Here is a 25,959-nt window from a genome sequence, read left to right as displayed (position 1 = left end):
GCAGTGTGCTTCTCCTTGGCACCCCCATTAGTGTTGCCAGGACAAGTTGTATTTTAACACATGATCACTAGTCGAAGTGAACTGTCTAGGTAACCTAGGGTTCACCTCAATCAGCTAATACAGCTTGCCCAGGCTAAAGACCCTAACTGGCAGCTCCACCCTATAGCTCTGCCATGCTCTTCTCTTTCCCTTACTCCTGAGGCAGCTGTAGTCTTCTTGCTCCACTCCCATTTAGCTGTTTAGACCACTCTCCTCCCTGACTGCCAGCTCAGAGCTGCTGGTACTCAGCCTGCCCCTTGGCCCCTCATTGTCCTTGTGTTCAGAAACCCTGATACTTTTAATGGCACTGACCTCCTTTGTAGAGCACTTTGAGATCTAGTCATGAAAAGTGCTATAGAAGAGCTAAGAATAGAGAGGAAGGAGGGTCCTGTGGGCAGGGTGCTAGTCTGGGATTTGGGAGACTTGGGTAAATGCCCTGCTGTGCCACAAACTTCCTGTGTGATCTTGGACAAGCCACTTAGGATATGTCTACACTGCAAAACAAAACAAAACAAAACAAAACAAAACCAAAAACCAACCCCATAACCAACCAACCCTCCCACCCCAAAACCCTGCAGCAGTGAGCCCAGGTCAACTGACTTGGGGTTGTGGGGGCTGGTGCTATGGGGCTAAAAATAGCAGTGTAGAGATTGCTGCTTGGGCTGGAGCTTGGGCTCTGAAACCTGAGGAGGGCGGAGGGTCTCAGAGCCAGGACTTTAGCTCCAGTGGAAATGTCCACCCTGCTATTTTTAGCCCCAGGGTGCAAACCCAAGACAGTTGACCTGGGCCCTGAGACTCGCTGCTGTGGGGATTATTTTGCAGTGTAGACATACCCAAAGGCTCTCTGTGCTTCAGTTCCCCTTCCAGAAAATGGCAATCATGATACTTCCCTCCTTCACAAAATAAAAACATGAAAGACTGTGCTCAGTGCTCAGACGCTATAGTGAGAGGGGCCATGTAGGCACTTAGAATAGATAGCACCTCTACTTGTCCAGGCCTTCTGAAACTAGGTCATAAGATTTGATCCAGCCTACCCACAGTCAGGAACCATATCTGACAGCCCCCCTTCCCCAGCCATTCACCATTGCCTGGATCATCCTCCTGTCTCCCCCTCTCCCAGACTCTGCCGCCCTCTCCTGGATCCACCTCCCTTTCCATTTGCCATTACCTGCCCAGCCCTGTCATCCCTCACCTCCACCACCACCCGTCGTCCCTCGTGTCCCTTCCCTTCCCTCGTTGTATCCCATCCCTACAGCAACTCCAGCAATTGCTCACATGGAAAAAAGCACATCAGCAAAGTATGTCATGTATTTTTAGCTTCTTTTAATGCAATTTAGCAGCTGGAAATCGGCGGAGGCGCCAGCACCAAGTCACCCGCCAGCTCTCTGCGGACCACCAGCGAGGGCTGCAAGGAACCCAGTCTGGGAACGGCGGGGGTGAGCGGGCTGCCTAGGAGCCGCGCCACCGGCATGTGCTCGCCACCAGAGAGCGCCATTGGCCTTCCCGAAACCCGCACCCAGCCCCGGGAGCGCGTACCGCGCTTGTCCGCGAAGCTGCCCCTGACCACGATTAAAGCAGTGCGGGGCCCGGGGGCGCTGACCAGCCCCCCCCCCGCCCCCCGGGCAGCAGCAGGGACTTCCTCTTATAGGCCCAGGAATGTGCCAACGTCCCATTTCGGGATCTGCCGGTCCGGCTGGGGCGGTGGCTTCCCTCCCTCCAGGGTCCCCCCAAGGGAATGAGGAGGGAGGGCCAGGTCCAAGGGCGGCGCTGCTCCGCTGCCACACCCCTGCTCACCGGGAACAGCGCGGTCAGGGGCTGGGGAGGAAGAAGTGGGCGCCGGCAGGAGAAGGGGAGCGAGCGGGACTGAGGGGAGACTGTGTCTGGGGGCAAAGGCAGGGTGGGGAACAGGCCCCTCGCCAGACAGCCCGGAGAGCAGGGGAGCCCGCCGCGTCCTTCCCCCGCGCCCGCGGGACGCATGAAACCCGCTTTGAGGCTGAAGGCTGGGCTGGCAGGTCCCTCCCCCGCCCCTCTGCAGCCCGCGGACGTCATGGGAGGGAGGTATAAAATTTCAGCCGAGAGGAATAGAGAGTCAGTGTGTGTGAGGGAGCGAGGGGGGCCCCGGGGCCGGAGAGCGCGAGAGAAAGGGACACGGAGCGCACAGGGGGCTACCGCCAGCGGACCCCCGAGGAGCGGGCCGAGGGGCAGGGCAGGGCTGCCCCAGGCTCCTACCTGGATCCCCGCGGAGACGCCAGAGGGATGTGCAGCCCGGTCGCCGCTTAATTGCGCGCAGCCCCGAGTCAGCAGCCAATGGAGCCAAGCGGCAGCGAATGACCAACCCCCCCTGCCCCCCCCCCAGGGGATGTGAGCTAAGGGGAGCGCGTGGATGGTGCATGCCCGCAACAAGTGCCGAGCCCGCGCCTGCCCGGCCACGGGGGGCTGCCCTGCCCGCCTGACACGTGCGCCGCCGTTCGCTGGTCCAGGGGACCTGCCTCTGGAGCTGCCAGGCTGCCCCACGGCGCAGTCGAGCTTCGACGTCGCGGCTGTTCCCGGCAGTGCGCTTCGTGCGGAGGCCCCCTCCCCTGCCCTGGTCTGCCTGGAGCCCTGGCTCAGCGGGTCCTGCTTGGACACATGGAGCAGGATCCCGGCTCGCCGAGGCACAGAGCCTGTTTCTCCTTCCTAAGCGTTGCCAGCGCTTCCTGGAAGTCCTGAATCTCTCACAGCGCAGTGAGTTCATGCACCTTCTTGCCAAGCCTCAGTCTGCAGGATCTGGGGAGGCTGCACCGAGAGCCCTGCCTGGTCTCCCTAGCCCACTTGCGCTTCCTCTGGGGTCTCTCCCCGTTGTGGCCCGCTCTTTACTCTCGCACATGAAGATGCACTTGCAACGGGCGCTGGTGGTCCTCTGCCTGCTGAGCTTTGCCACCGTCAGCCTTTCGCTCTCCTCTTGCACCACCCTAGACCTTGACCACATCAAGAAGAAGAGGGTGGAGGCCATTAGGGGGCAGATCCTGAGCAAATTGAGGCTCACGAGCCCCCCCGAGACGGTGGGACCAGCTCATGTGCCCTACCAGATCCTGGCCCTGTATAACAGCACCCGGGAGCTGCTGGAGGAGATGGAGGAGGAGAGCTGCGCTCAGGACAGTCTAGAGTCCGCATACTACGCCAAGGAGATCCACAAATTTGACATGATCCAGGGTCTCCCCGAGCACAGTAAGTTCCCTGTCATCCTCTGCTCCTGTGCCTGGCTTTCAGGGCATCATCCTGGGAGGAACCCAAGGCTGGGCAGGAGGCACACACTGCATGAAGCTGAGAGGCAAGGCTGCCTAGGGGCTTCCTAGGCACGGGAGGAAAAGGGCGGGGGGAGTAAGGGGAAGAAGGAAAGGACAACCAAGCCTTTGGGATGGGACAGAGGAGGGGGAAAGCAGGAAGAATACTCAGGACTTCCATCGGGAAGGGACGAAGTTTCCTGGTGGGGGGCATTCAAGGACTCTGGTGGTCATTCCAAGCTAGGCAGCAGGTTTCTGGATAATTGTGGCCACTTCTGCTTTGGCCTGAACCACCTGTAGCAAAGAGAAAAGTGACAGTCATAGCAAACTCCTTTTTGTTGCTTTTTTCAGGTGATTGAGCCACACCACATTGGCTGTAAAATGTGTTTGACAATGCATAGGTGTGGGTGTGTATGCATGTACATAGGGTCAAGTAGATGTTTGTACAAGGTGAATGTGTGTGTACAGGCCTATTTGTGTGTGTGTGTGTACCCACCCTATATGATACATTGTCAGTCTGCATCTGCATATATGTGCATATTGTATCTGTGTGTGCACACGTGCATTTGTGCAAGTAGGTGGGTGTACATGTATGTGTGACAGGTTTCAGAGTAGCAGCTGTGTTAGTCTGTATTCGCAAAAAGAAAAGGAGTACTTGTGGCACCTTAGAGACTAACAAATTTATTAGAGCATAAGCTTTCGTGAGCTACAGCTCATCCGATGAAGTGAGCTGTAGCTCACGAAAGCTTATGCTCTAATAAATTTGTTAGTCTCTAAGGTGCCACAAGTACTCCTTTTCTTTTTATGTATGTGTGAGTACCAGTGTGTGTGTGTCTGAAATAGGTATCTACATTTCTTACCAGTGAGATAAGAGTACGTGTGTGTTTCAGGCCTGTGTGAGGATGCAGTGACATATGAGATGTTTGTTTCGGTATCTTGCGGTATACCTGAGTGGGTGTGAGATGTGCACATCTCTATGTGTGTTTGTACGTGCTTGGGAAGAGTTTATGCCTTAGAATGTGCAGTGTTTCTTGGCGTGTGTATTTGCTCAGATGGGGAAGTTGAGATCCGTATGTTCAGTGAATATGACTCGTGTTTACAACAGAGATTTTCAAAGCGCAGTAGGAGGGAAGGAAGTTTGGCTAATGCTGAGAGGCTGCAGAGACAGAAACCCTCAGAGGGCAGATACAATGCTGGGAACAGCCTCATGCCCCCTTCCTACCACTAGGTGTCCTTGTGGGCTCTAAAATTACGGCTTCTCGGGATAGGGGGCAGCAAGTGTGTGTGCTGCGGGACTGGAGCAAATCATTGGACAGAGCATTAGAGAGCCGGGGCCGGGGTGTCTAGGAAAGAGTTTGTAGGGGAGTTTGGAGAGAAGATGGGGGACTCGGACGAGATAGGGGTCGAAAAAAACCAAAGATTAGTTTTTAAAGCATTAATAAAAAAAAAAGAGGCCAAGCGCTGGCTGGAGAGCAGCTCCGCAGCAGGTGGAGGAGTTTGAGCATTGGCAACAGGATAGGCAAGGGATGGGTTTTTCAGTGTCTTGGAATAACATCAGCCCAGACTCTAGCCAGGGAATAGCAAGCCCAGCCAATGTCTGGAGCACTGAGATCCTGAAGAAGAGGGGAAGGGAGGAGAGAGACACACAGGAGACTAGAGGCGAAAGAAGGGAAGGGAAAAGATGGGGGGGAGGCGAAGAGGAGGAAAGAGTTTGAGGCTTGTAGGCTGAATTTATGCACAAGGACTAGTAGCAGAAATCTAAGAGTGTCTCTCATGTGGACAACAGAGTCCCACGCATCAGGCCAAATTCATCTGTGGCAAAACTCTGCTGGCTTCAGTGGTTACAACAGGGATGGATTTGACCCATTCACTCTGTGCAGAGTGTCCTCAGATGCAGAGAAGACAAAGATACAGGTGCTGAGAAAGGCAGACAGACATGGAGGAGATGCTGAGGAGACTGAAAGCAGGTGCTGAGGAGAGACAGAAACTGGGGAGACGGAACTGCTGAGGAGATTCAGCCACTGAGGGGAGACAGAGGAGATGCTAAGGAAATTCAGAGATTAAGGAGACACAGATAATCACAAGACACTGCATACATGCCTAGGAGACCCAGAGGTTGAGGAAATGCTGAGCAGATGCAGACACTGAGGGGATGCTGGGGAGACAGATAATGAACAGAGGGTCACATAGGTGCTGAGTAGGTGCAGAGCAGACACCAAAGTAGAAGCTGAGGAGATGCAGATGCAGAGGAGATCCCAATGGGACACAGACACCAAGGAGACACTGAAAAACAGATGTTGAGCAAGTGCAGAACAGACGTTGAGCAAACACAGATGCAGACAGTAAACAGATTCAGGGGCAGATATAGAGACCTAGAGATTGAGCAGACACAAACCCTCAGCAGATTGCAGATTCAGAAGCTGCATGGATGTAGGCACAGAGCAATCCATTCAGTCAATGCTGGAGATTCCCCAGTTTTGGAAGACAGTGGAGGACATGCAGTCATATCACAATACAGGCTGTTCCCCGATGCTGTAGTATTGCATTGGGGATGCTGTTTTGGTGCCAGAGGTTCCTGGCACTGTTGTACTGGAGGAGCTGCATCTCAGTAGTGGCAGTTTCAGATTGCAGCCATACTGCCAAATTTACGTTACTCTTACCATGATGAAGTGGAATATGGGATACAATGGGGTAATGCCAGTAATTTCATTTAATCTCTAGCAGACTGTATGCCATGTGATTATATGATTAGCTATCTTCTCAAGAGACACCAGGACTCAAGGAGCAGGGAAGACTGCAAGGCAGGAAGGAGGGCTGTTACTATAATGCCATTAATGGTGCTCTGCAAACACATCAGTAGGCCAGGTCCCTGCCCTGAGTTAAAATCAGCTTACAGTCAAAATCAGATAGACACACTATAGACAAATATGGTTTGGACATGAAAATGGTGTCAGATAGCACCACAGTGGAGCACAGCAGAATAAGGTAAGGTGAAAGGAGAAGGTTTGGATGCTATCTCTGGAGGGGTGAAGGAAGATGGTTGGTACCAGGAAAGAAGGAGCCTGTTCAAATGCAGGAGCAATGTGAGAAAAGATAATAGGAGGCTGCAGGCTGGCATTTGAGGTGCATTGGCACACCTTGGCAGGGGGAGAGCAGGAATGGAAGAACAGGGGGTGGTGCATTCCAGGACTGAGGTGCATTAAAAGGGATAAGGGGGAAAGTTGCCACATCCCTGGGCAACTATTTGACAGACTCTTTTTAATCACAGAATCATAGAAATGTAGGGCTGGAAGGGACCTCAAGAGGTCATCAAGTCCAGTCCCCTGTGCTGGGGAAGGACCAAGACAACCTAGACCATCTGTGACAGGTGTTTGTCCAACCTGTTCTTAAAAACCTCCAATGAGGGGGATTCTACAACTCCCACGGAAGCCTATTCCAGAGTTTAACTACTACTATCTAACCAAAATCTCCCTTGTTTCAGATAAAGTCCATTACTTTTTGTCCTATCTTCAGTGGACATGGAGAACAATTGATTCCCCTACTCTTTATAACAGCCCTTAACCTATTTGCAGGCTGTTATCGGGCCCCACCTCAGTCGTCTTTTCTCAAGAGTAAACATGTACAGTTCTTTCAACCTTTCCTCATAGGTCAGGTTTTCTAAACCTCTTATAATTTTTGTTACTCTCCTCTGGACACTCTCCAGTTTGTCCATATCTTTCCTAAAGAGTGGCACCCGGAATTGGACACAGAACTCCAGCTGAGCCAGTGCCAAGTAGAGTGGGACAATTACCTCCTGTGTTTTACATATGACACTCCCGTTAATACACCCCAGAAAGATATTAGGCTTTTTCACAACTGTATCACATTGTTGACTCGTATTCTGTTTGAGATACACTCCCAGATCCTTTTCAGCAGTACAGTCATCTAGCCAGTTATGCCCATTTTATAGCTGTGCATTTAATTTTTCCTTCCTAAGTGTAATACTTTGTAGTTATTTTTATTGCATTTAATCTTGTTGATTTCAGATCAATTCTTCAATTTGTCAAGGCTGTTTTGAATTCTAATTCTGTCCTCCAAAGTGCTTGCAACCCAACCCAACTTGGTGTCACCTGCATATTTATAAGTATACTCTTCACTTCATCATCCAAGTCATTCATGAAAATATTGAATAGAACCAGACCTGGGACTGACCCCTGTGGGACTCCACTAGATTTGATCTCCCAGTCTAACAGTGACCCATTAATAACTGCTTTTTGAGTACAGTCTTTCAACCAGTTGTGCAACCACCTTATAATAATTTTATCTGGACCACATTTCCCTAGTTTGCTTATGAGCATGTCATGTGGGAGTGTATCAAAAGCCTTATTAAAATCAAGATATATCATGTCTACTGGTTCCCCACATCCACTAGGCCAGTAACCCTGTCAAAGGAAATTAGATGTGTTTGGCACGATTTGATGACAAATCCATGCTGGCTATTCCTTGAAATCCTATTATCCTCTAGGTACCTATTTATTGATTAATCATTTATGACAGTATTCTTCCAGGTATTAAAGTCAGGCTGACAGGCCTATAATTCCCTGGGTCCTCTTTGTTCCCCCTTTTAAAGACAGGTACTATGTTTGCCTTTTTCCAGTCCTCACCCATCCTCCAGGAGTTCTGAAAGATAATTGCTAATGGTTCTGAGATTGCTTCAGCTAGTTCCTTAAGCATAGGCACCAACTCCATGGGTGCTCCGGGGCTGGAGCACCCACGGAGAAAAATTGGTGGGTGCTCTGCACCCACCAGCAGCTCCCCGACCTGCCCCTCTGCCCCACCTCACCTCTGCCTTCACTCCGCCTCCTCCCCTGAGTGCACCACCATGTCCTGCTTCTCCTCCCCCCCACAGCTGTTTTGCGCAGCAAGTGCTGGGAGGGAGGGGAGAGGAGGGGGAACGCAGCATGCTCGGGGAAGAGGCGAGGCTGGGGATTTGGAGAGGGGTCCAATAGGGGCAGGGAGGGGGTGGAGTGGGGTGGGCCGGGGGGGCACAAGCACCCACCGGCAACGAAAGTTGGCACCTGTGTCTTTAAGTACCCTAGGGTGAATTTCATCAGGCCTTGCCCTTTTTAATACATCTAAATTATCTAAATATTCTTTAACCTGTGCTTTCCCTATTTCTTAACATATTTTCCCCCCTTGTTGTTAATATTAATTGCATTAAGTACCTGGTCACCTTTAACCTTTTTAGTGAAGACTGAAGCAAAATAGACATAAACACCTCAGCCCTCTTGATGTCGTCAATTATTAGTCTTCCTTCCCCTTTAAACAGAGAACCTACACTTTCCTTTGTCTTTTTCTTGCTCCTACTGCATTCAAAGAGCCTCCTCTTATTTCCTTTTATGTCCCTTGCTAGGTGTAACTCATTTTGTGCCTCAGCCCTTCTGATTTTTTTCCCTACATGCTTGTGCTATTCTTTTATACTCCTTCTTAGCAATCCATCCATTTTTCCACTTTTTGTAGGATTCCTTTTTGATTTTCAGGCCATTAAATAGCTCCTGATGGATCCATATTGGCCTCTTACTATTCTTCCTATCTTTCCTTTGAATCAGGATAGTTTGCAGTTGTGCAATCACTAATATATTCAGAGAACTTATTGGAAATGTTGTGTTTTGCCATATTACTCTTCCAACAGATGTCTGGGTAGTTAAAGTCCCCCATTACTACCAGGTCTCTTATTCTGCTGGTCTCTTATTTTGATTAGCACTAAAATTATTTAACCTTTCCCATCCAGATCCAGAATACCCAGCTTATGGCTGAACACTGGGTTCAAAGTGCTATTTGGACTGAATTCCTGGGACTGGCCAGTGTGTGTCCCGGGGAGAGACATCTTGGGAACTGAGTTGCCATGGGAGATATTGTGTCAAATTCAGTCCTGGCGTAAGAAGCCACATCCCCACTGAAGTCAGTGGAGTTTAATTCACTTACAACAGGGTTGAATTTGGCCCTATGTCTTCAAAAGTGGCTAATGATTAACTGTCTCCTGACGTTATCAGCCTCAGATGGTGATCTTAGAGCAAATTCTGAGCCATAAGCCAGTCTTACTCCAGTGAAGGATCTTAGGGACTGATACAGAGGAGTCTCACACATGCACACGTAGCCATGCTCAAAACTTTCCTAACTCCAAACCTTCAGCTGAACAACTCACTGTGTTGGAGACCTCATCCTTCTCCAGGACACCAACTTGACAATGGGGAAAGCTGAGGAGTGAGCTTGCAGCAGGGTGAAACTGGTTATATTAGAAAAGCAGGCACCTGATCCCATCCATGGTCAGAGCTGTTCAGTCACTTGAGGGAATGCTCTTTCCCTCAATGTGCTACCCAGGGCACTAGAGCATAGCAGGGGAAGATGGCCATTGCTCAAAAAAGGTCTCACTTCCCTAGAGAGCAGAGTGCTCTGTCCAAGGTCGTCAGCAAACCCTCCAAAACACAGGCTGTTTGTGTTTGGGTGAACGGCAGTCCCTGTTCCCATCCCATCCCCAGCTTTGCAAGCAGTATGCAGGGGAGGAGCTGAACACCACTGGCTTAAAAGAGTCTCCTAATTTATTTCTAAAGGGACAATGGTGCCACTACAGTCCTCTCCCCAGCCCTGCCCACTTGTGCTATCCGCATCAAGCAGCCTGTAGGGCAGTGGTTTTCAAACTGCGAGTTGCAGAATGTAAGGCACTGGGTCACAGCAGCTTTGGTCAGCACCACCGACCGGACCCGTTAAAAGTCCCAAAAGCAGGCTGCCTGGTTAAGGCAGGCTACTCCCTACCAGTTCTGACACCGCACTGCGCCCCGGAAGCGGCCAACAGCAGGTTCAGCTCCTAGGTGGGGGGGCCACAGGGCTCCTGCCCCAAGCACTTGCACACCTCCACCTAGGAGCCAGACCTTCTGCTGGCTGCTTCCGGGGCGCAGCGCGGTCTGCGGTGCCAGAACAGGCAGGAAGCCTGCCTTAACTCCCCCGCTGTGCCGCTGACCGGGAGCTGCCCAAGGCAAGCCCATGCCCCAATCTTGCACCCCAATCCCCTGCCCCAGCCCTGAGCCCCCCCAAACCCAGAGCCTCTTCCTGCACCCCAAACCCCTCATCCCCAGCCACACCCCAGAACCTGCAACCCTAGCCCAGAGCCCTAACCCCCTCCCACACCCTGAACTCCTCATTCCCGGCTCCACCCTGCAGCCCTCATCCCTGCACCCCAACCCTCTGCCCCAGTCCTGAGCCCCTCCCACACCCCAAACCTCTCATCCCCAGCTCTGTTGGGTCATGGGCATCAACAATTTTCTTCAACTGGGTCGCCAGAAAAAAAGTTTGAAAACCACTGCTGTAGGGAGCCCCAAACCACTATTATCCCATTGTCAGAGCCCAACCCGCGCTCAGAGCCATATGCCACAATTAATAAGTGGCATGTGTGAGTCACCCACTTCTCACACCCGAGGCAAGCAGCCTGTTCTGGAGACCAGCAGAGAGAGACAACCAGAGAGACCACCAGTTACCGGGGAAAGTAGGAGACAGACAGATGTTGGAGGTAGGAAGCCTTCTGTGTTTCCCTTCACATACACAGGCGGCTGGATTCAGCATGTAGGCTACCAGTATCTGCCCTGCACTGTACTGCACAGATGGGATTTCAAGGGGATAGAAGAAAGAGGGCCACAGGGAATATGGGGTGAGGGAGCAGCAGCTAAAGATAGTCAAATACCCTGCTGCCACACTCGCAACTCATGGGTGTGTCTGGAGGCTCTGCTATATTAGAGTGGGGGTGGTGAGAGAGGTGAGATTCATTAAAGAAGAGAAGGATGCCATTGTCTCTCCAAAGCACATAAATCTGGAGACAAAAACCTCCAAGAACCAACCTTAAAAGAATAATCCCCTTCTGCCCATCCAAGTCCCTCTACTCCAGGAATCCAGGGTCTCCTGAGATTCAGGTGACTCAGCCCCAGCTACATTTTGAGTGCTGACTGGATGGTCTCAGAGAGGAGGACTCATATCTGCCAGTGAGTGACCCTGTTTGGCCTCATGTCACAAAACAGAGGCCATCTTGGGAGAGGGGTGCAGTTATACCAAACCCACTGGGTCCTTTGGCCAACTGTCCCTCCACGTCCAAAGCCCTCAACTGCAGAGACCCACAAGTCTCAATCCTCTCCCTCATATTATTCAACATCTATATGAGCCATTGGCGGAGCTGGTGAGATAACATGGGCAAAAGTGCCATCAGTCAATACCCAACTCCATCTCTTCTGTGTATCAAACAAACAGCACCATCTCCCAGCTCATTTAGGGCCTTCCTCAAATTAGCACTTGGATCAGAACAGCTGGCTAATACTGACTCAGGAAAAGCTGAGGTTACACTGGTCAGAAGAGGAAGCACTTTGAAGAATTTACCTTCTGTATCACATCCTCTACAATCGAAGGCATCTGCTTTCAGATTGTTAAGTCAGCCCACAGCCCTGAGCCCTTTTGGACTTCTTGGTGCTACTGGACACCCAAATATGCAACGGTAGCAAAAAATGCTCCATTCAATGATGAATGGCCATCAGTCTGCAGCCCACCCTAACAGACACAGACCTGGCCACAGGGATATCCATGCATACATGATCTCCAGGCTCAGTTACTTCAACTCACGTGATCCACAAATGAAGCACCAGACTCTGGAACAGGTGTAGCTGGTTCCAAACACCTGTCTGCTTAGGTAGATCCCTACACTGGTGTCTGATCAAGCCCAGAGTCCAGTTTGAAGTCTCTGTCCTGATATTCAAACTCCCTCTCTGCACCTCTGGTGGGACTAGCTCTAACTTCCTGAGCGGTCGATCACTCTTCCTCTGTGACCAGGACCTCCAGCGACAGCTCCATCCCACCAGATCAATGAAACGGTCAACCATTGGGCGAGGCTAATGAATACTGGAGACAGAGATTTCATAGGAGTTGGGCCCAGACTACCACAAGAGACAAGACTGGGCATGGACCTGACTGCATTCAGAATGAAACACAGAACTATCAGCTTATCTTTCTCTCAACAAAGCTTTTTTTGTACAGCACGCTCATAGTAAACGGAAACAACTATAAACAAGCTATTTCTCTTACATGCTGAAAAGAAAGAAAGAAAGATTATTAGTTCTACCAGTAAATACCGGGACATGCTCAGATAACATGGTGATGAGGGCTAGAAAGATTAGATAGACAGAAAGAAGAGGATGTGGTGAGAGCAGGAGAGGGATAAGGTATAAAAACAATAGCCTTTCTCTCGTACGTTTTAGCCAAGGATCTCAGGGTCTGTTATACACATTAATTAACTAAGCCTTAACTGCACTGCACATAGGGTAAAGCATGTACATGGATATAGGAACCACTTCACCCACCACTGAGAGGCAGCCACCTCTGGAATGGAAGTGCAACCTGGCTAATAGTGACTAGCAACACTACAAAACAGTTTAGGATAGGAAGTGAAGTGAAAGACAGTATCCACCTGGAACCACAGAGTGGTCCTAGGGGCAGAATGGAATCGCCCAAGTTATGCTTCTTCCAGGAGGATGCCCTGGGACTGTTAACGAGCATATGGGCAAAGGCCTTGATTTCATGTGTCATTTGAGATACAGCACCTTCTGTGGAGTGAAACTAAGAACTCATGAAAAGAAAAGGAGTACTTGTGGCACCTTAGAGACTAACAAATTTATTTGAGCATAAGCTTTCGTGAGCTACAGCTCACTTCATCGGATGCATTCAGTGGTGCCACAAGTACTCCTTTTCTTTTTGCGAATACAGACTAACATGGCTGTTACTCTGAAACCTAAGAACTCATGGTTTGCTACAAAAACCTACCTGCCCATTATCACAACATGACTTGGCACATCCTCAGTCTGCTGCTGAGTTGTGGGCGTGAGCAGTCCTGTCTGCTGCTGCTGTAGAGATCTGAGCCATTTCTGGGATACTCACCCATTATGCATCAAGCATCTGTCTCCTGGGTGAGAGCAATGCATCAGATAAATCCTGCTGGATGGGGAAGTTGTTCCAACCATGGTCCCAAAAAAGCCAATGGCAAAACTCCCAAGCTAGTTCAATGGGAGCAGCATTTTGTCTTACACCTTGGCTTGGCTGGAAAGCCAGAGCATCCAGGGGGTGAATCCCCATGAACTCTTGCACTCCTGCTCTCTGAGTCTGGGTGTAAATCAAGAGAAGGGTCTTTGTCTTCACTGGAGTGATTGTGGATTTAACCAATGGCATGCTGAGCAGAATCTGGCCCTGGGAACTTGTGATGGGAGCTTATGTCCATTTGTGGATAGGTTTGTCTCCCCTCCAAGGTGCTGGTTTTACACTAGCCCCTCTCTTCAGAGCCTGCTGCCCTGTTTCCTTTGGAAGCTGATGGTGCCGTGAAGAGAAGCGTCTGAGACTAGGGTGTTATTTCAGGATTAACAGGGCCTCCTGTCTGTTCGTCACATGCTGGGACTGTAGCAGGAACATGGAATAATTCTTTTTTTCAGACCAACACAAATGTCACATCAAATGACACAACAGAGCAGTGCTTAGGGCCCCACTGAGGGCCCATTTACTGTGCTGGGTCTGGAGCACGTGAGAAGCTGCATGCTCTATGCAGCTAGCAGTAAACCAGCATATGGGGGCAGAGAGGAGCAGGGACTGAAGAGGCCAGGGTGATGCTGGCTTTAGAGGTGGAAGTCATGAGGGCTGTTCTGTACCCAGGATGAAGGTGAAGCATGAGTTCAGGGAGCTGCACCCCCAGGTACGGCTGGGCAGTTCTGTAAGCCTAGGGCAGAGGAAAGGGGAGGGGGAGAACAGAGGCAGTACAATATGTTGGATGAGGTGAGGCTCATTCTGTGGGGCCTCTCTTCTGTCTCATACCACATCCATTCTCCAGGCCCCTCCCCTCCCTTCCTGTTGGGTATCTGGGGTCTGAGTACTTTTCCCCAGCAGGCTGCCCCATTCTGTTATTTCCAGTCCATTGGTCTAATCCTCTAAGTCCCTTGCGATTATTTCTCTGTCCTTGCTGGTGTTTGTGCCTCGTATCCGATGTCAGTCCTTCAGCCAGTCCATCAGTGAAGATTAGGACTTGGCATTAAGTCCCAGTACCCACAAGACAACACCCCCAAAGTCCCCTCCTTGCCTCATGCTTTGTGGCCTCTGACCAGTTTTCATTCCAGGAGACAGCGCCATATCCAAATAGTTTTTTCTAAGGAGAATTTTGTGAAACTAAGATTCAAAGAGAACTGGACCAGGTCCTTTGCTCAGAGGTGGTGATGTAAATCCAGAGGTACTCACTTGCCTTTAGTGGGGTGGGACTCATGTACATGACGTCTTGTCTACTCCAGAAAAATGTTGTTCAACTCCCCTGGGAGCAGCGACAGTGGGAGGATTAGTGCAGATGAGGATTGCATGGCCACTGACATTTTAAATCTGTGTTGATTAAACCAGCCCTGAGCTGGGTTAGATGACATGGAATAAAAAATGCTGGTGACTGGTCTTTCTGGGGCCCTCTATTGCTGTGGCTGGTTAAGATGAAACAATGGTAGCATCAGTGGGAAAATTTTGCAGAAAAATCTCTGGTTTATAGCAGGTTTGGGTGGAGAATTTTCCCACATCTGTTTTCTTCAGCCAGGACAGTCAGATTGCAGTGTAAATGTGGCAGAAGTTCGAATGGCAGGCTTTGTTCAGAATGCCCCTTGCCAATCCAATGCTGCTCACAGGGTTAGCTGTGCTGTTCTGCCCAGGCCCTCCTACTCTAGCCCATAGCTCTCAGCCTCCCTCTCTGTCTCCTAGATGAGTTGGGCATCTGCCCCAAGAGCATCACCTCCAATGTCTTCCGCTTCAACGTGTCCTCAGCAGAGAAGAACAGCACCAATCTATTCCGGGCTGAGTTCCGGGTGCTGCGAATGCCCAACCCGAGCTCCAAACGCAGCGAGCAGCGCATCGAGCTCTTCCAGGTGAGTGGCTCTCCCCCACCTCCATGCACTAGGGGGCAGGATGAGGGGGCAGCTTGGCTGTGGCTCTCAGGGCTAAACAGAACTAGGGTGTGCAGAGGCAGGGGGCAGGAAGGGGCTAAAACCCTCTTTAATTCCCCCAGCGCAGGCAGCTACCTCAGCCTGATCTTTTTAGGTCCTTTTCTCCCCAGAGTCTTTGCTGCCCCTTTTCTGCTCATTCATTCTCAGATACCATGAGTATCCTGGCATGGTGCCCTCTCCTAGAGGTTCCTATCTGCTGCAGTATTCCAGTGTTCCATGCCTCTCCAGAGTTACACCCCTATTTATTGTACTTACATGGCTCCCATCACCACAATATCTGAGAACTTCACAATTTTTAATAAAAAGAAAAGGAGTACTGGTGGCACCTTAGAGACTAACAAATTTATTAGAGCATAAGCTTTCATGAGCTACAGCTCACTTCATCGGATGCATCCGATGAAGTGAGCTGTAGCTCACGAAAGCTTATGCTCTAATAAATTTGTTAGTCTCTAAGGTGCCACCAGTACTCCTTTTCTTTTTGCGAATACAGACTAACACGGCTGCTACTCTGAAACCAACAATTTTTAATGTACAGATCCTTACAAGATCCCTATGAGGCAGATAAGTGCTATTATCCTCATTTTACAGATGGAATTGAGGCACAGAGAAACTAAGGGGCATGCCCAAGGTCACAAGGATGTTGGTGAGAGCAGGAATTGAACCCAGCTCTCCTACAGCCCAGGCTACCACTCCCTCAACCCTCCCCTGCCACTGGGACACAGCAGGAGAAGGTCTGGCCAGTCCTCTAAGAGCAAGATGCTTTGTAAAGGCCCCATGCAATGCTCCAGTTTGTGCCTAGAGAGTGTGTGTCTCACCTGTGACAGAGTATTCCTGAAGGAAAGATGAGGCCATTCCCAGTGTATCCCTCCCTGGATTAGTTCATAACAAACCTAACCCTGGTGGGGAAACAGAGAACGTGAGGTGTCTCTGCTCCCCAGCCATGCTGCACTGGCTGAATCCCTTTGTGTCTCCTCCCAACACAGATCCTCCGGCCTGACGAACACATAGCAAAGCAGCGCTACCTCAGTGGCAGGAATGTGCAAACGAGGGGCTCTGCCGAGTGGCTGTCCTTCGATGTCACTGAGACTGTGCGTGAGTGGCTCCTGCGCAGAGGTAGGGGTCTTGCTGACTCAGACAGGCTTGGGTGGAGGGTCTGGTTCGCTTGGGGAGCCATGAGTGCCAATCCTTCAGATAACGTACAGAGGAAAACCTCATCTCCCTCTAGAAAAGAGTAGTTCCCTCATTCCGAGGCAGTGGGGTTCCACGAAAAGCAGTTCTGCCCAGTTTGAGACAAGACTATCCACAAGGAGCTGCCCTGGTGTGCCTCCTCCATACTCCTTTAGCTACCTAGCCCTCCCTGGAGTTCCCATTCTTTACAGGACATGATAGCTGCTAGGTTTCCTCCTCTTCAAGAGGCTGAGCTCCCACAATGTGGTGGGACCAAGAATCCTGATTCTGGGGGGGGGGGAGGGATAGCTCAGTGGTTTGAGCATTGGCCTGCTAAACCCAGGGTTGTGAGTTCAGTCCTTGAGGGGGCCATTTGGAATCTGGAGCAAAAATTGGGGATTGGCCCTGCTTTGAGCAGGAGGTTGGACTAGATGACCTTCTGAGGTCCCTTACAACCCCGATATTCTATGATCTTGCCTGTTTAAAGTCTCAGGTCTAAAGATGAGGGAATACCAGAGGCTTCTAGTCTAATGCATTTGTCTGACACTTCTAGCTAGCTAGAGGCCATAGTATTACAGTGTACAAAGGGCTGTGGCTGAGAACATATTAATAGTTTTGCCTCTGCTATCATTCAGCAGAGTCAGCAAACAGTTACGGGATAACTCTCAGTACCCCTCATAGTTGGATCACAGGTACCATGAGTCACAGCTGGATTACCCTCACAGCTGGAACCTTGGTGTCACTGAAAACTGGAATGCAGGCACTTGGCATGAAGCCAGTCTCAGGAAGGATGAGCCATGAGTTTGTTGGCTCCTCCTATTTTAAAGCAGTCCAACTTCTGTCCTTAATGGCTTGAGTTCGGTGCCTGTATCACACTTAGTTTTGGGCAGTCATGCTGGCTGATACTGTGCAATGCAAGTGGTCACAATGTGGATAGTGCTTAGATATCAAGGTGACAGGTACCTTAGAAATACCACAGACAGACCGCCATTTCCATTCATACGAAGACATAGAATAGGAGCTTCTGTAAGACTCTTGTGTCAACAGATTCCTGCTAGCATGAGAACCTCTCTTGTGACCACACAGTATGGCAGGTCTTAGGAAGTTTTCGTTAATATGAAGAAACACATTACCTCAGGAAAATCTGTGTGACTTAGATGGAAAATCAACAAAAACAGGAGGCTGCAGCTGCTGTACTGAAGATGGCTGGGCAAAATGCTCCCAGTGAAACATTTATTCATGTCACACTCACTTACCTTCAGGTCTCTTCCTCCAGCAGTAGATTGAGGCCTGTTAATGGAGCAGGGCTGGGGAAGAAAACTGACTTAACATAGACATATAGGGCCAGATATGAACACAAAGGGTTCAGCTTCCAATAGCACCCACTAAAGAAAACAGATGCTGTTAGGTGCTGAGTACTTTAGAAAATCTAGCCATAAATGTCCTTCTCCCCTCAGGAGAAGGTTCCTTTTAACAAGGGCATGGCTGTTGGTACAAGTGAAGCCTCTCATTCTCTTTTTTAAGATGATAGCTGGTCCCCTCTTCCCATGTCATCCAGCAGCCCTTGTGCTGATCCCAGATCTTAGGAGCTACGGGGTTTCTTGCCTCCCTGGGACTCTCTTCGTAAGTTGAAGGATAGTTCATATAGCTAGAATGTGTTTCTCATGGAGTCACCTCTTCCTCTGCAGAGTCCAACTTGGGTCTGGAGATCAGCATTCATTGTCCATGTCACACCTTTCAGCCCAATGGAGACATCTTGGAAAACTTTAACGAGGTGCTGGAGGTCAAGTTCAAAGGTGACAAGGGGCAAGGGTTGGGGGAATCTCATGGGAGAGGGGAGCATGGAGCAGCTGCAGAAGAACTGACTCTCCAGCTTGATCTGAATGTTTGAGTATTTTACACCCAGGGAACCCCATGTACATGTAGTGATTATAGATATGGGTTTGCATGTGGATTGTTTCACTGCATGAATTCTTTGTTTAGAGTGTGTGTGCCACTAAGTACATAAGTTTATATATATGTATGGATGGATGGATGTGTGCAGAAAGGGGTAATTGTGTGTTGTAATCTCTCTCCGGGAAGTTTGACTCTGCTGCATTCTCAGATTTCTCGTGAGATTCTGTTTTTCACTCTGGTTTCCAGATAGGGTGGCTGAAGCACCAGGAATCGGACATCCTGCCTGAGGTGGCATAGAGAGACAGTGGCTTGGCTGGGTTAAGAACTAGGAATCTCTTGGCTCTGAGCCTTGGGCTGTAGCCACTAGCCCCCACCAGCTCCATTTCTGAGGCTATTTCTGCAGAGTGCCAGTGATCTGACATTGTTAAACCATTCTGCCTGTCCTGGGACTGAAGCCAAGAGAGAGGGGGACTGACTAACAGCGTGACCAGCAGTTTGCAAATAGTAAAACAAGTGGCCCACAAGCCTCTATTTCAGGCCAGTGACAACCAAATTCACGCTGGCCAAGTGAGGGACCAGTTTGGGTGCAGTCTGGGAAGAAGTCCAGGAGTGAATGTAACAGGGAGATTGAGTCCCCTTCTCCCTAGGTTAGGAGTGGGAGAAAGCATTACACAGTCATGCCCAGGTTGCTGAAAGGTCTTCTGGGGTCTTTCTCCATACCTTTCTCGGTCCATACAGTCCCCTTTCTGCTTTGAGGCAAACCCTTTACAGGAGGGTGCCTTTTTCTGTCCTCAGGCATTGACAGTGAGGATGACCATGGGCGTGGGGACTTGGGACGGCTGAAGAAGCAGAAGGATCTTCACAACCCCCACCTGATTTTGATGATGTTACCTCCACATCGGCTTGAGAGTCCAGCTCTGGGAGGTTACAGGAAGAAACGAGCTCTAGACACCAATTACTGCTTCCGGTAAGCAAGGACCCCACCTACCCCTGGCGTTATCCTTCCCCCTCAGTCAAGCAGCAGCAGGATCACCAGTTCTGGGATAGCTGCTGGTTTTTTGCCTGGTGACATGGAAACACCTGGAAGCTTTCAGCCCATTGGAAACTCCTGGGATAAGCAGGGTCCTCTGAGATGTTTGTGAATCACTGAGCTCCCCAGGCCTCTTTTAAAGGCAGAGCTGTGCTGGGCCAGCTCAGGATGCTGCTTCTTCATCCCAGGACAAGAGCTCAGTGGTGTCTGGAGTCCTAGGAGAAACTGACACAGATCGGAAAAACGGCCCCACTATTGCCGCTGAGCTGCTAGCCAGCGAGTGTGACCTATGGGGACTTGAACTGCCTCTTGTAGAACACATTTGAACAATCAGTGTGAGCTGGAACTTGCCATGTCATCCAACCAAGGCTGGGTCTTTTGATGGATATTTTGGGGGTTGCTGAACATGGTGTGCCCATGCTTGGGCATTATGGTTTGTTTCTGATGTTCCACTTCTGCTTTTAAAAGGAATTTTCATATGTATCCAGGTTCTTTCCCTCTCCCTTCCCCACATCTTGATGGTGGTGTCCCCTGGTGGTAGAAGTTGAGCACTGCCATATTTGCAGACCTCCCGCTCTCTTGCTACTTCCAGCTCTGTCTGTAGTAGCCATGCAGCAAGGTCACCCAAAACTCTGTTTCTCCCAGAGTAGCAGACTAGTCATGCAGTCAGACCAGGCATTGGAGATAATAGCTCCTTCTGCTTAAAAGACTGTATCCTTCAATGGGGCATGAAGCCCTTGAGCCATGTGGGGGAGGGGCAGAAGCTCCCATCTTTCCTATGTCCTTGGATTCACTTTGTGCCAATGTTTTGTGTCAGGAATTTGGAGGAGAACTGCTGTGTGCGTCCTCTCTACATCGACTTCCGACAGGACCTGGGTTGGAAATGGGTCCATGAGCCCAAGGGTTACTTCGCCAACTTCTGCTCAGGCCCTTGCCCATACCTCCGCAGCGCAGACACAACCCACAGCACGGTACGACAGGCATTTGATACTGGCAGGGACTTCTAATAGTTGTGGCTGCTTGTGGCTTGCAGCTATAACCCCCTCGGGGCTGATCTATTTCACTCTCCCAAGTGAAGTAAGGGCAAGCTAAGCCAGTGCCAGGAAACCTCAGGATGCTGCAGGCAATGGTAGGGGTGGTTCAGTTGGGGGCACGCTACCTTTGGAGTAGGTACTGAGCCCCTGCTTCAGCCCAATGCTCAGGAGCTTTGTGCAGCTGCCTATCAAAGGAGATTTTAAACAGCCGTGCTGACCACCTATGATCATTAAAGATCCCCGGCTACTTTTTTGGTGGCAGCGGAGGGGTGTGTGTGTGTGTATGTGTGTGTGTATGTAATGGATGGGGTGTTAATCCAAATGCTCAGGTCAAGTTTCAACTCCAATAATTATATTCTGCTTCCTAAACTCCTCCTGCAGTTTCCACTGGATATAGGATTCTTCTGCACTTTCTGTTGTAAACTGTCACTGAACACTGCTGGGCACTTGTAAACAGCTGCTGCCTAATACCCCAGTGTTGGGTGAAGTGAATGCTCTGCATTCCAGTTATGGGTGAAGTGATTCTGTGTGTAGATAGGACTATATCCCCCCTCCCAAAAGTGTGCATTGTGGAGAGGAGCAAATCCATAAAAAAGCTGTGATAGTTGCATGGAGCAGGGGAAAGTGGTTACATGGGAAATTTCCCTCTCTGCAGAGGCACCTTTCCTCACTGCATGATACCTGCAATGACCCATGGGCCACATGGAGAAAGGGACTAGGGCTGTGGGAGAAGCCCACTAAGCAGGATGATCCACATATAAAATCTGCAGAAGGCTAATGCCTCTAGGTCACTAGTGGGTTACCCTTCTAAGTAACCCACTCATGATGACCCTAGAACATGGTTAGTCCTTGACAGGAACATCACCTTGGGACTGTGGCCAGAGTCCTAAAGGTTAAATATCTACAATAAAAGGGAGACATGCCGGGGCTGTGTGCATGAGGTTGGTGCAGACTTGGCAGCCAACACTCCAGCACCCTGCTAAGCCTGCAAAATGGAACAAAAGAAATAAGAATGCAGGGGTTGCTCCTGCCTAGGAAGGAGAGATGGCAGCAAGACAGAGAGAAGGCAGAATTGCTCACTAGCTACTTTGCTTCAAGCTTCACTAAAATTGCCACTGGTAACAGGATACTCAGTGCAATGATAGCTAAGTGGGTAAGGGAGGGATCTCAGGAAGCAGGTTAAAACTTTCTTGCTGACTTGAGCATATGCACATCAGCAAGGCCTGACTGAGCTAAAGGGCTAGCAGCAGTGGGAGTACTGGAACCAAGGAAATGACTAAAGAACAAATGCTGGAAGCAGGGTAAAGGGTGGGTGGGACCAATGGCTCCATGGGGATGAGATCTCCTTCCCAGGGCACAGGAAAAGGGCAAGTGTGTGTGGAGAGGGGCACGTTCTGTTAGGTGGCTTTCTGGAAGTCAGTGGGGCTGAATCAGTGTAAATGTAAGGGGAATTTGGGCTGGTTCCTGTTTTTGAAGGAACAAGGAAAAAGCAGGAAATTAGTGAGCAACAAGATTAATGATAAAACCTTGGTCAGTTGTTAGAATGGTGATCTAGTCAGGCAGTTTGTCAGAAGTGCCTAGGGGCAAATACTGTAAGAAACAGAAGATTCCTCACAAATAATCACTTTGAACCAATTTCACTTCTGTCTCAGGGAGTGTGCAGCATTTCAGGGAGGGAGATGTCCCAGAGGGAAGATAAAGAAATGGGGATTAGATGGATTTATATATAAAATAGGATGTTTCCATAGCACTGTACAATTCCAAGGATCACAAAGCACTTAGACCAGGGATGGACAAACTTTTTGGCCCGAAGGCCTCATCTGGGTATGGAAATTGTATGGCAGGCCATGAATGAAATTGGGGGTTGGGGTGTGGGAATGGGGTCTCAGGTGGGGTCAGAAATGAAGAGTTCAGGGTGTGGGAGGGGACTCCTGGCTGGGGCAAGGGGTTGGGGTGCAGGCTCCAGCTGGGTGTGCAGGCTCTGGGGTGGGGCTGGGAACGAGGGGTTTGGAGGGTGGAAGAAGGATCAAGGCTGGGGCAGGGGGTTGGGGCACAGGAGGGGGTCAGGGGTGCAGGCTCTGGGCAGCGCTTACCTCAAACGGTCCCCAGAAGCAGCGGCATGTCCCCCCTCCGGCTCCTACCCAGAGGTATGGCCAGGTGGCTTTGCATGCTGCCCCATCTCCAGGTGCCACCCCTGCAGCTCCCATTGGCTGCGGTTCCCAGCCAATGGGAGCTGAGGGGGGTGCACTTGGGGCGGGGGCAATGTGCAGAGCTCTCTGGCTGCCCCTATGCCTAGGAGCCAGAGTGGGGACATGCTGCTGCTTCCGGGACCCATGCAGAGCCACAGCATGTGTGGAGCGGGGCAAACCCCCAACACTGCTCCCCGGCTGGAGTGCCAGAGTGGGGAAAGCTCTGGATCCTGCTCTCCGGTGGGAGCTCAAGGGTCAGATTAAAATGTCTGAAGGGCCGGATGTGGACCCTGGTCGTAGTTTGCCCACCCCGACTTAGACCATGGGCCAAACTTTCCTTTCATTTAAAATAGGGCCAACTCCAGGGCAGTCAATGGGACTGGACTGGGGCAGGTGAGAGCAGATTTTCACCTTGTAAATGTAGATGTCACCCACCACTGAAATGCAGCCACCTTTGAGGAGAAACATGGCTACTGCTATAAGAGAGTTACGTGACTAGAGAGTATAATCATCAGTGGTTCAGGGCCAGCTGGGAGGAGGAATCCAGTGGGGTCCCACAGGGCTCTGTTCTGGCTCCAGTACTATATTGTAATGACTTGGAGGATGGAGTGGAGCGAGCTCATCAGATGGTTCAAAGCTGGGAGGGAATCATGGATACTTGAGAAGGCTGGATTAAATCCAGTACTATCTGGAGAAGTTGGCTGAAATCAACAACACTGATTTTTTCAGCTGCTTTTTATGGAGCTCAGCACAACATGGCCCCAGGCTAGTTACACCCTGCTTGTTAAAAGCATAAATTTTGACACCAACAGCCATGCCAATGCCCAGCTAAGAGGGGTTAGTTGTTATTCAGGCTGCATTTACGCTCCATAGATCACTCGCTTCGATTATCAGAGCAAATGGACTTGGCAGTAAATAATAAAGGCTCATTCAAGGCTGGGCAGATTAGAAACTTTCAAAGATGGGCCCTATTTTGGGGGCAAACCTACTGGAGAGTGTCCCTGCCAGTCAGTCAAGTACTATAGTGTTGAGTGATATAAATGCCTGGAGACCAGCTCTGCTGATCCCACTGGAGTGGAAAAGCATCACAGGGCAGCCCTAGTAGTCTCAGGCATCTCCAACGTAGTTCCTACATGTGTTTTGTTTCTGCAGGTGCTGGGCCTGTATCACACGCTGAATCCAGAGGCGTCTGCCTCACCCTGCTGTGTCCCCCAGGATCTGGAGCCCCTCACCATCCTGTACTATGTTGGGAGGACCCCCAAAGTGGAACAGCTCTCCAACATGGTGGTGAAATCCTGCAAGTGCAGTTGAAAGGCACCCAGCCCTACCCAAAGCTGAGAGAGAAACAGTTACCACCAACTCTCCGGCTCCCAGAGTAACATGAAGGGAACAAGGGGGCCAGAGACCTGAGCACACCGAGGCCTGGGCTTCTAACCCTGCAGCTCAGGACATATCACCCACTTTGGGGATCCCTTTTGGAACATTTCTCTGTCTTGGTGGCTTCATGTACTTCTCTCTGAGAGTCACTTTGGTGATGTGAAGACCACACTCTTCAGAATGGCTGGACTTTTGGTGGAGGGGCACTGAATGGAGAAACTGCACTGTGTTTGGAGGCAGGGGATAGCTAAGAATGGGAAGCAGGAGAGCGTGATGAGCATGTTGGAAAGGGGAAAGGGAGGCTTGACAATCCTTTCTGTTCCGGCTCCAGCTATCCTAGGATCCCAGCCCTCCCTCTGTCCTGAAGAATCAGGATTTCTTTATGAAGGAACAAACAAGTTTTCTTAAAAAAATAAAGTTCACCAAGAAGGGGATCTGAGAGAGACATCCAGGCTCTTGCTGCCTCAGAGCTGGGATGCAGGAGTCCACAGCTTACACTGTATCCTGCAAATCACAAAGGTCCATTCTGTAGCTCCTGAGTACTGAGGTCTAAATCCAGATCACAAGCCCCACAATCAAGCTGCTCAGGATGGGCTGATCTGAGAAAAGAAGGGAAGGATGTGCTGACTCCATTCACAGAAGGCTTGATGTCTCCATTCCCTTGCCATGCAGTGACTCTCCCCTCCTGGAGGTCCTGCTGGAAGGTTTTTGCGTCAGTGCAGGCACCGTTGCTCCTGTGGGTACCTAGATTTGGACCCATCCAGTCTTGGGTTGTTCCCCCCAAAGGACCGTGTATTTGTTGTGGTGTGTGAGGTGCCTAACGGAATTCTGCATCTCTCCTGCACAAGGACCTAGCCCAGGTCTCACCTGCCAAGGTTTAAAAAAAATATTAATCTCAAAACCATTGTAAAAAAATAAATATTTTTTTGGGAAATGGAATTTTTTGACCAGAGGCAATATTTGCTGAAGGGGTAGAGATTTTATCATATCAGAATTCTGTTCTAGCTGCAACATAGGCTAGGGTGACTGCAAGATCTGCCCCCCCACTCAGAACCCCTTGTCCCATTCTCACTGGGAACACAGAGCACTACGGCTAGCTAGAGACTCACAAGATGAGATCATGCCAGAAAGCTCCTCTTCCTCCCATTGCCAAATAAAACACTCATCCTAAGGCCAGGTTAAGATCCATGCAGTCCACCCAAATGGTACCAGTTCTGAATGTGCTACATCCCACCTAGCACCTCTGATATGCATTCACCTCCACCAGGTGCTGTCAGGCAGACACAACCTCCCTGTCAATACAAAAAAAATATGGATAGAGTCCAACACATAGGGCAATGCACTTATAGATAGCCTGCCACAGAGTACATGACAGTCACCGTGGCTTAGCAACTTCGCACATTCAGCTGGATTTGCTCGTTTGCAGTCTGCCAAGTGAGAAAACAAGTAGAGTTACAGCCTGACACAAATGGGCACACAGACATATATCATTTTCTAAACATGGACTTGTACACATGTAAATACCAAAGAAATTGTCCCATAGACACATGCAGACTGCTTCAGTTTGCCAAACCTAGCCCCCCATTTCTCATGTACAGTCCCAGAGACATGCCCACGGCAAGATATAGCACCCACCACTCTCTTATCTAGAGTCCTCCCAAAGAGAGGGCATGGTATTCCAGATACAGATACACAATCTCCTGCACTTGGACACTTCTAGAGTGGGACCCATAAATAGACCCACTCCAATAGCATATTGCACACATGGACCCTCTGACTCAGGCAGCCAAAATCACTCCTAGTCATATTCTTAAGACCACAGGACATGTTGCCCCATCCCAACAACTCAGTGCAAAATGATGCTCGGCTGGTAGCCTATACTCACCTGCAGCCAGGCTTCTGCATGGGCCTCTTCTCTTTTAGGTGTAGTTCTTCCACCAG

General features: G+C 50.1%; 2 protein-coding genes across 4 annotated transcripts in view; one reads left to right on the top strand and one right to left on the bottom strand.

Annotated features, from left to right (window-relative positions):
- Positions 1-2,351, bottom strand: part of IFT43 (intraflagellar transport 43) — a 70,192-nt gene extending 67,841 nt beyond the window's left edge. For both annotated transcript variants that reach the window (XM_043516218.1, XM_043516219.1), the window contains exon 1: positions 2,269-2,351. The gene's annotated coding sequence lies outside the window, so the exon portion shown is untranslated. The remainder of the gene's footprint in view (positions 1-2,268) is intronic.
- Positions 2,352-2,771: 420 nt separating this feature from the next.
- TGFB3 (transforming growth factor beta 3) lies at positions 2,772-25,180 on the top strand. 2 transcript variants are annotated; one of them, XM_038407363.2, is made up of 7 exons: positions 2,772-3,246; positions 15,084-15,247; positions 16,309-16,438; positions 18,181-18,288; positions 19,184-19,355; positions 20,236-20,389; positions 23,794-25,124. In XM_038407363.2, exons 1-7 carry the CDS (start codon positions 2,772-2,774, stop codon positions 23,950-23,952), a joined length of 1,362 nt encoding a protein of 453 aa, XP_038263291.1. In that variant the 3' UTR covers positions 23,953-25,124. The 2 variants fall into 2 exon arrangements, with proteins under 2 accessions (XP_038263291.1, XP_043372151.1); XM_043516216.1 differs by lacking the exon at positions 18,181-18,288 and having other exon boundaries at positions 23,794-25,180.
- The last annotated feature ends 779 nt before the right edge of the window (positions 25,181-25,959 follow it).

The sequence above is a fragment of the Dermochelys coriacea genome, chromosome 6 (assembly GCF_009764565.3).
Source record: "Dermochelys coriacea isolate rDerCor1 chromosome 6, rDerCor1.pri.v4, whole genome shotgun sequence".
Lineage (NCBI taxonomy): Eukaryota > Metazoa > Chordata > Testudines > Dermochelyidae > Dermochelys > Dermochelys coriacea.
This window is presented reverse-complemented; position numbering and strand designations above follow the sequence as displayed.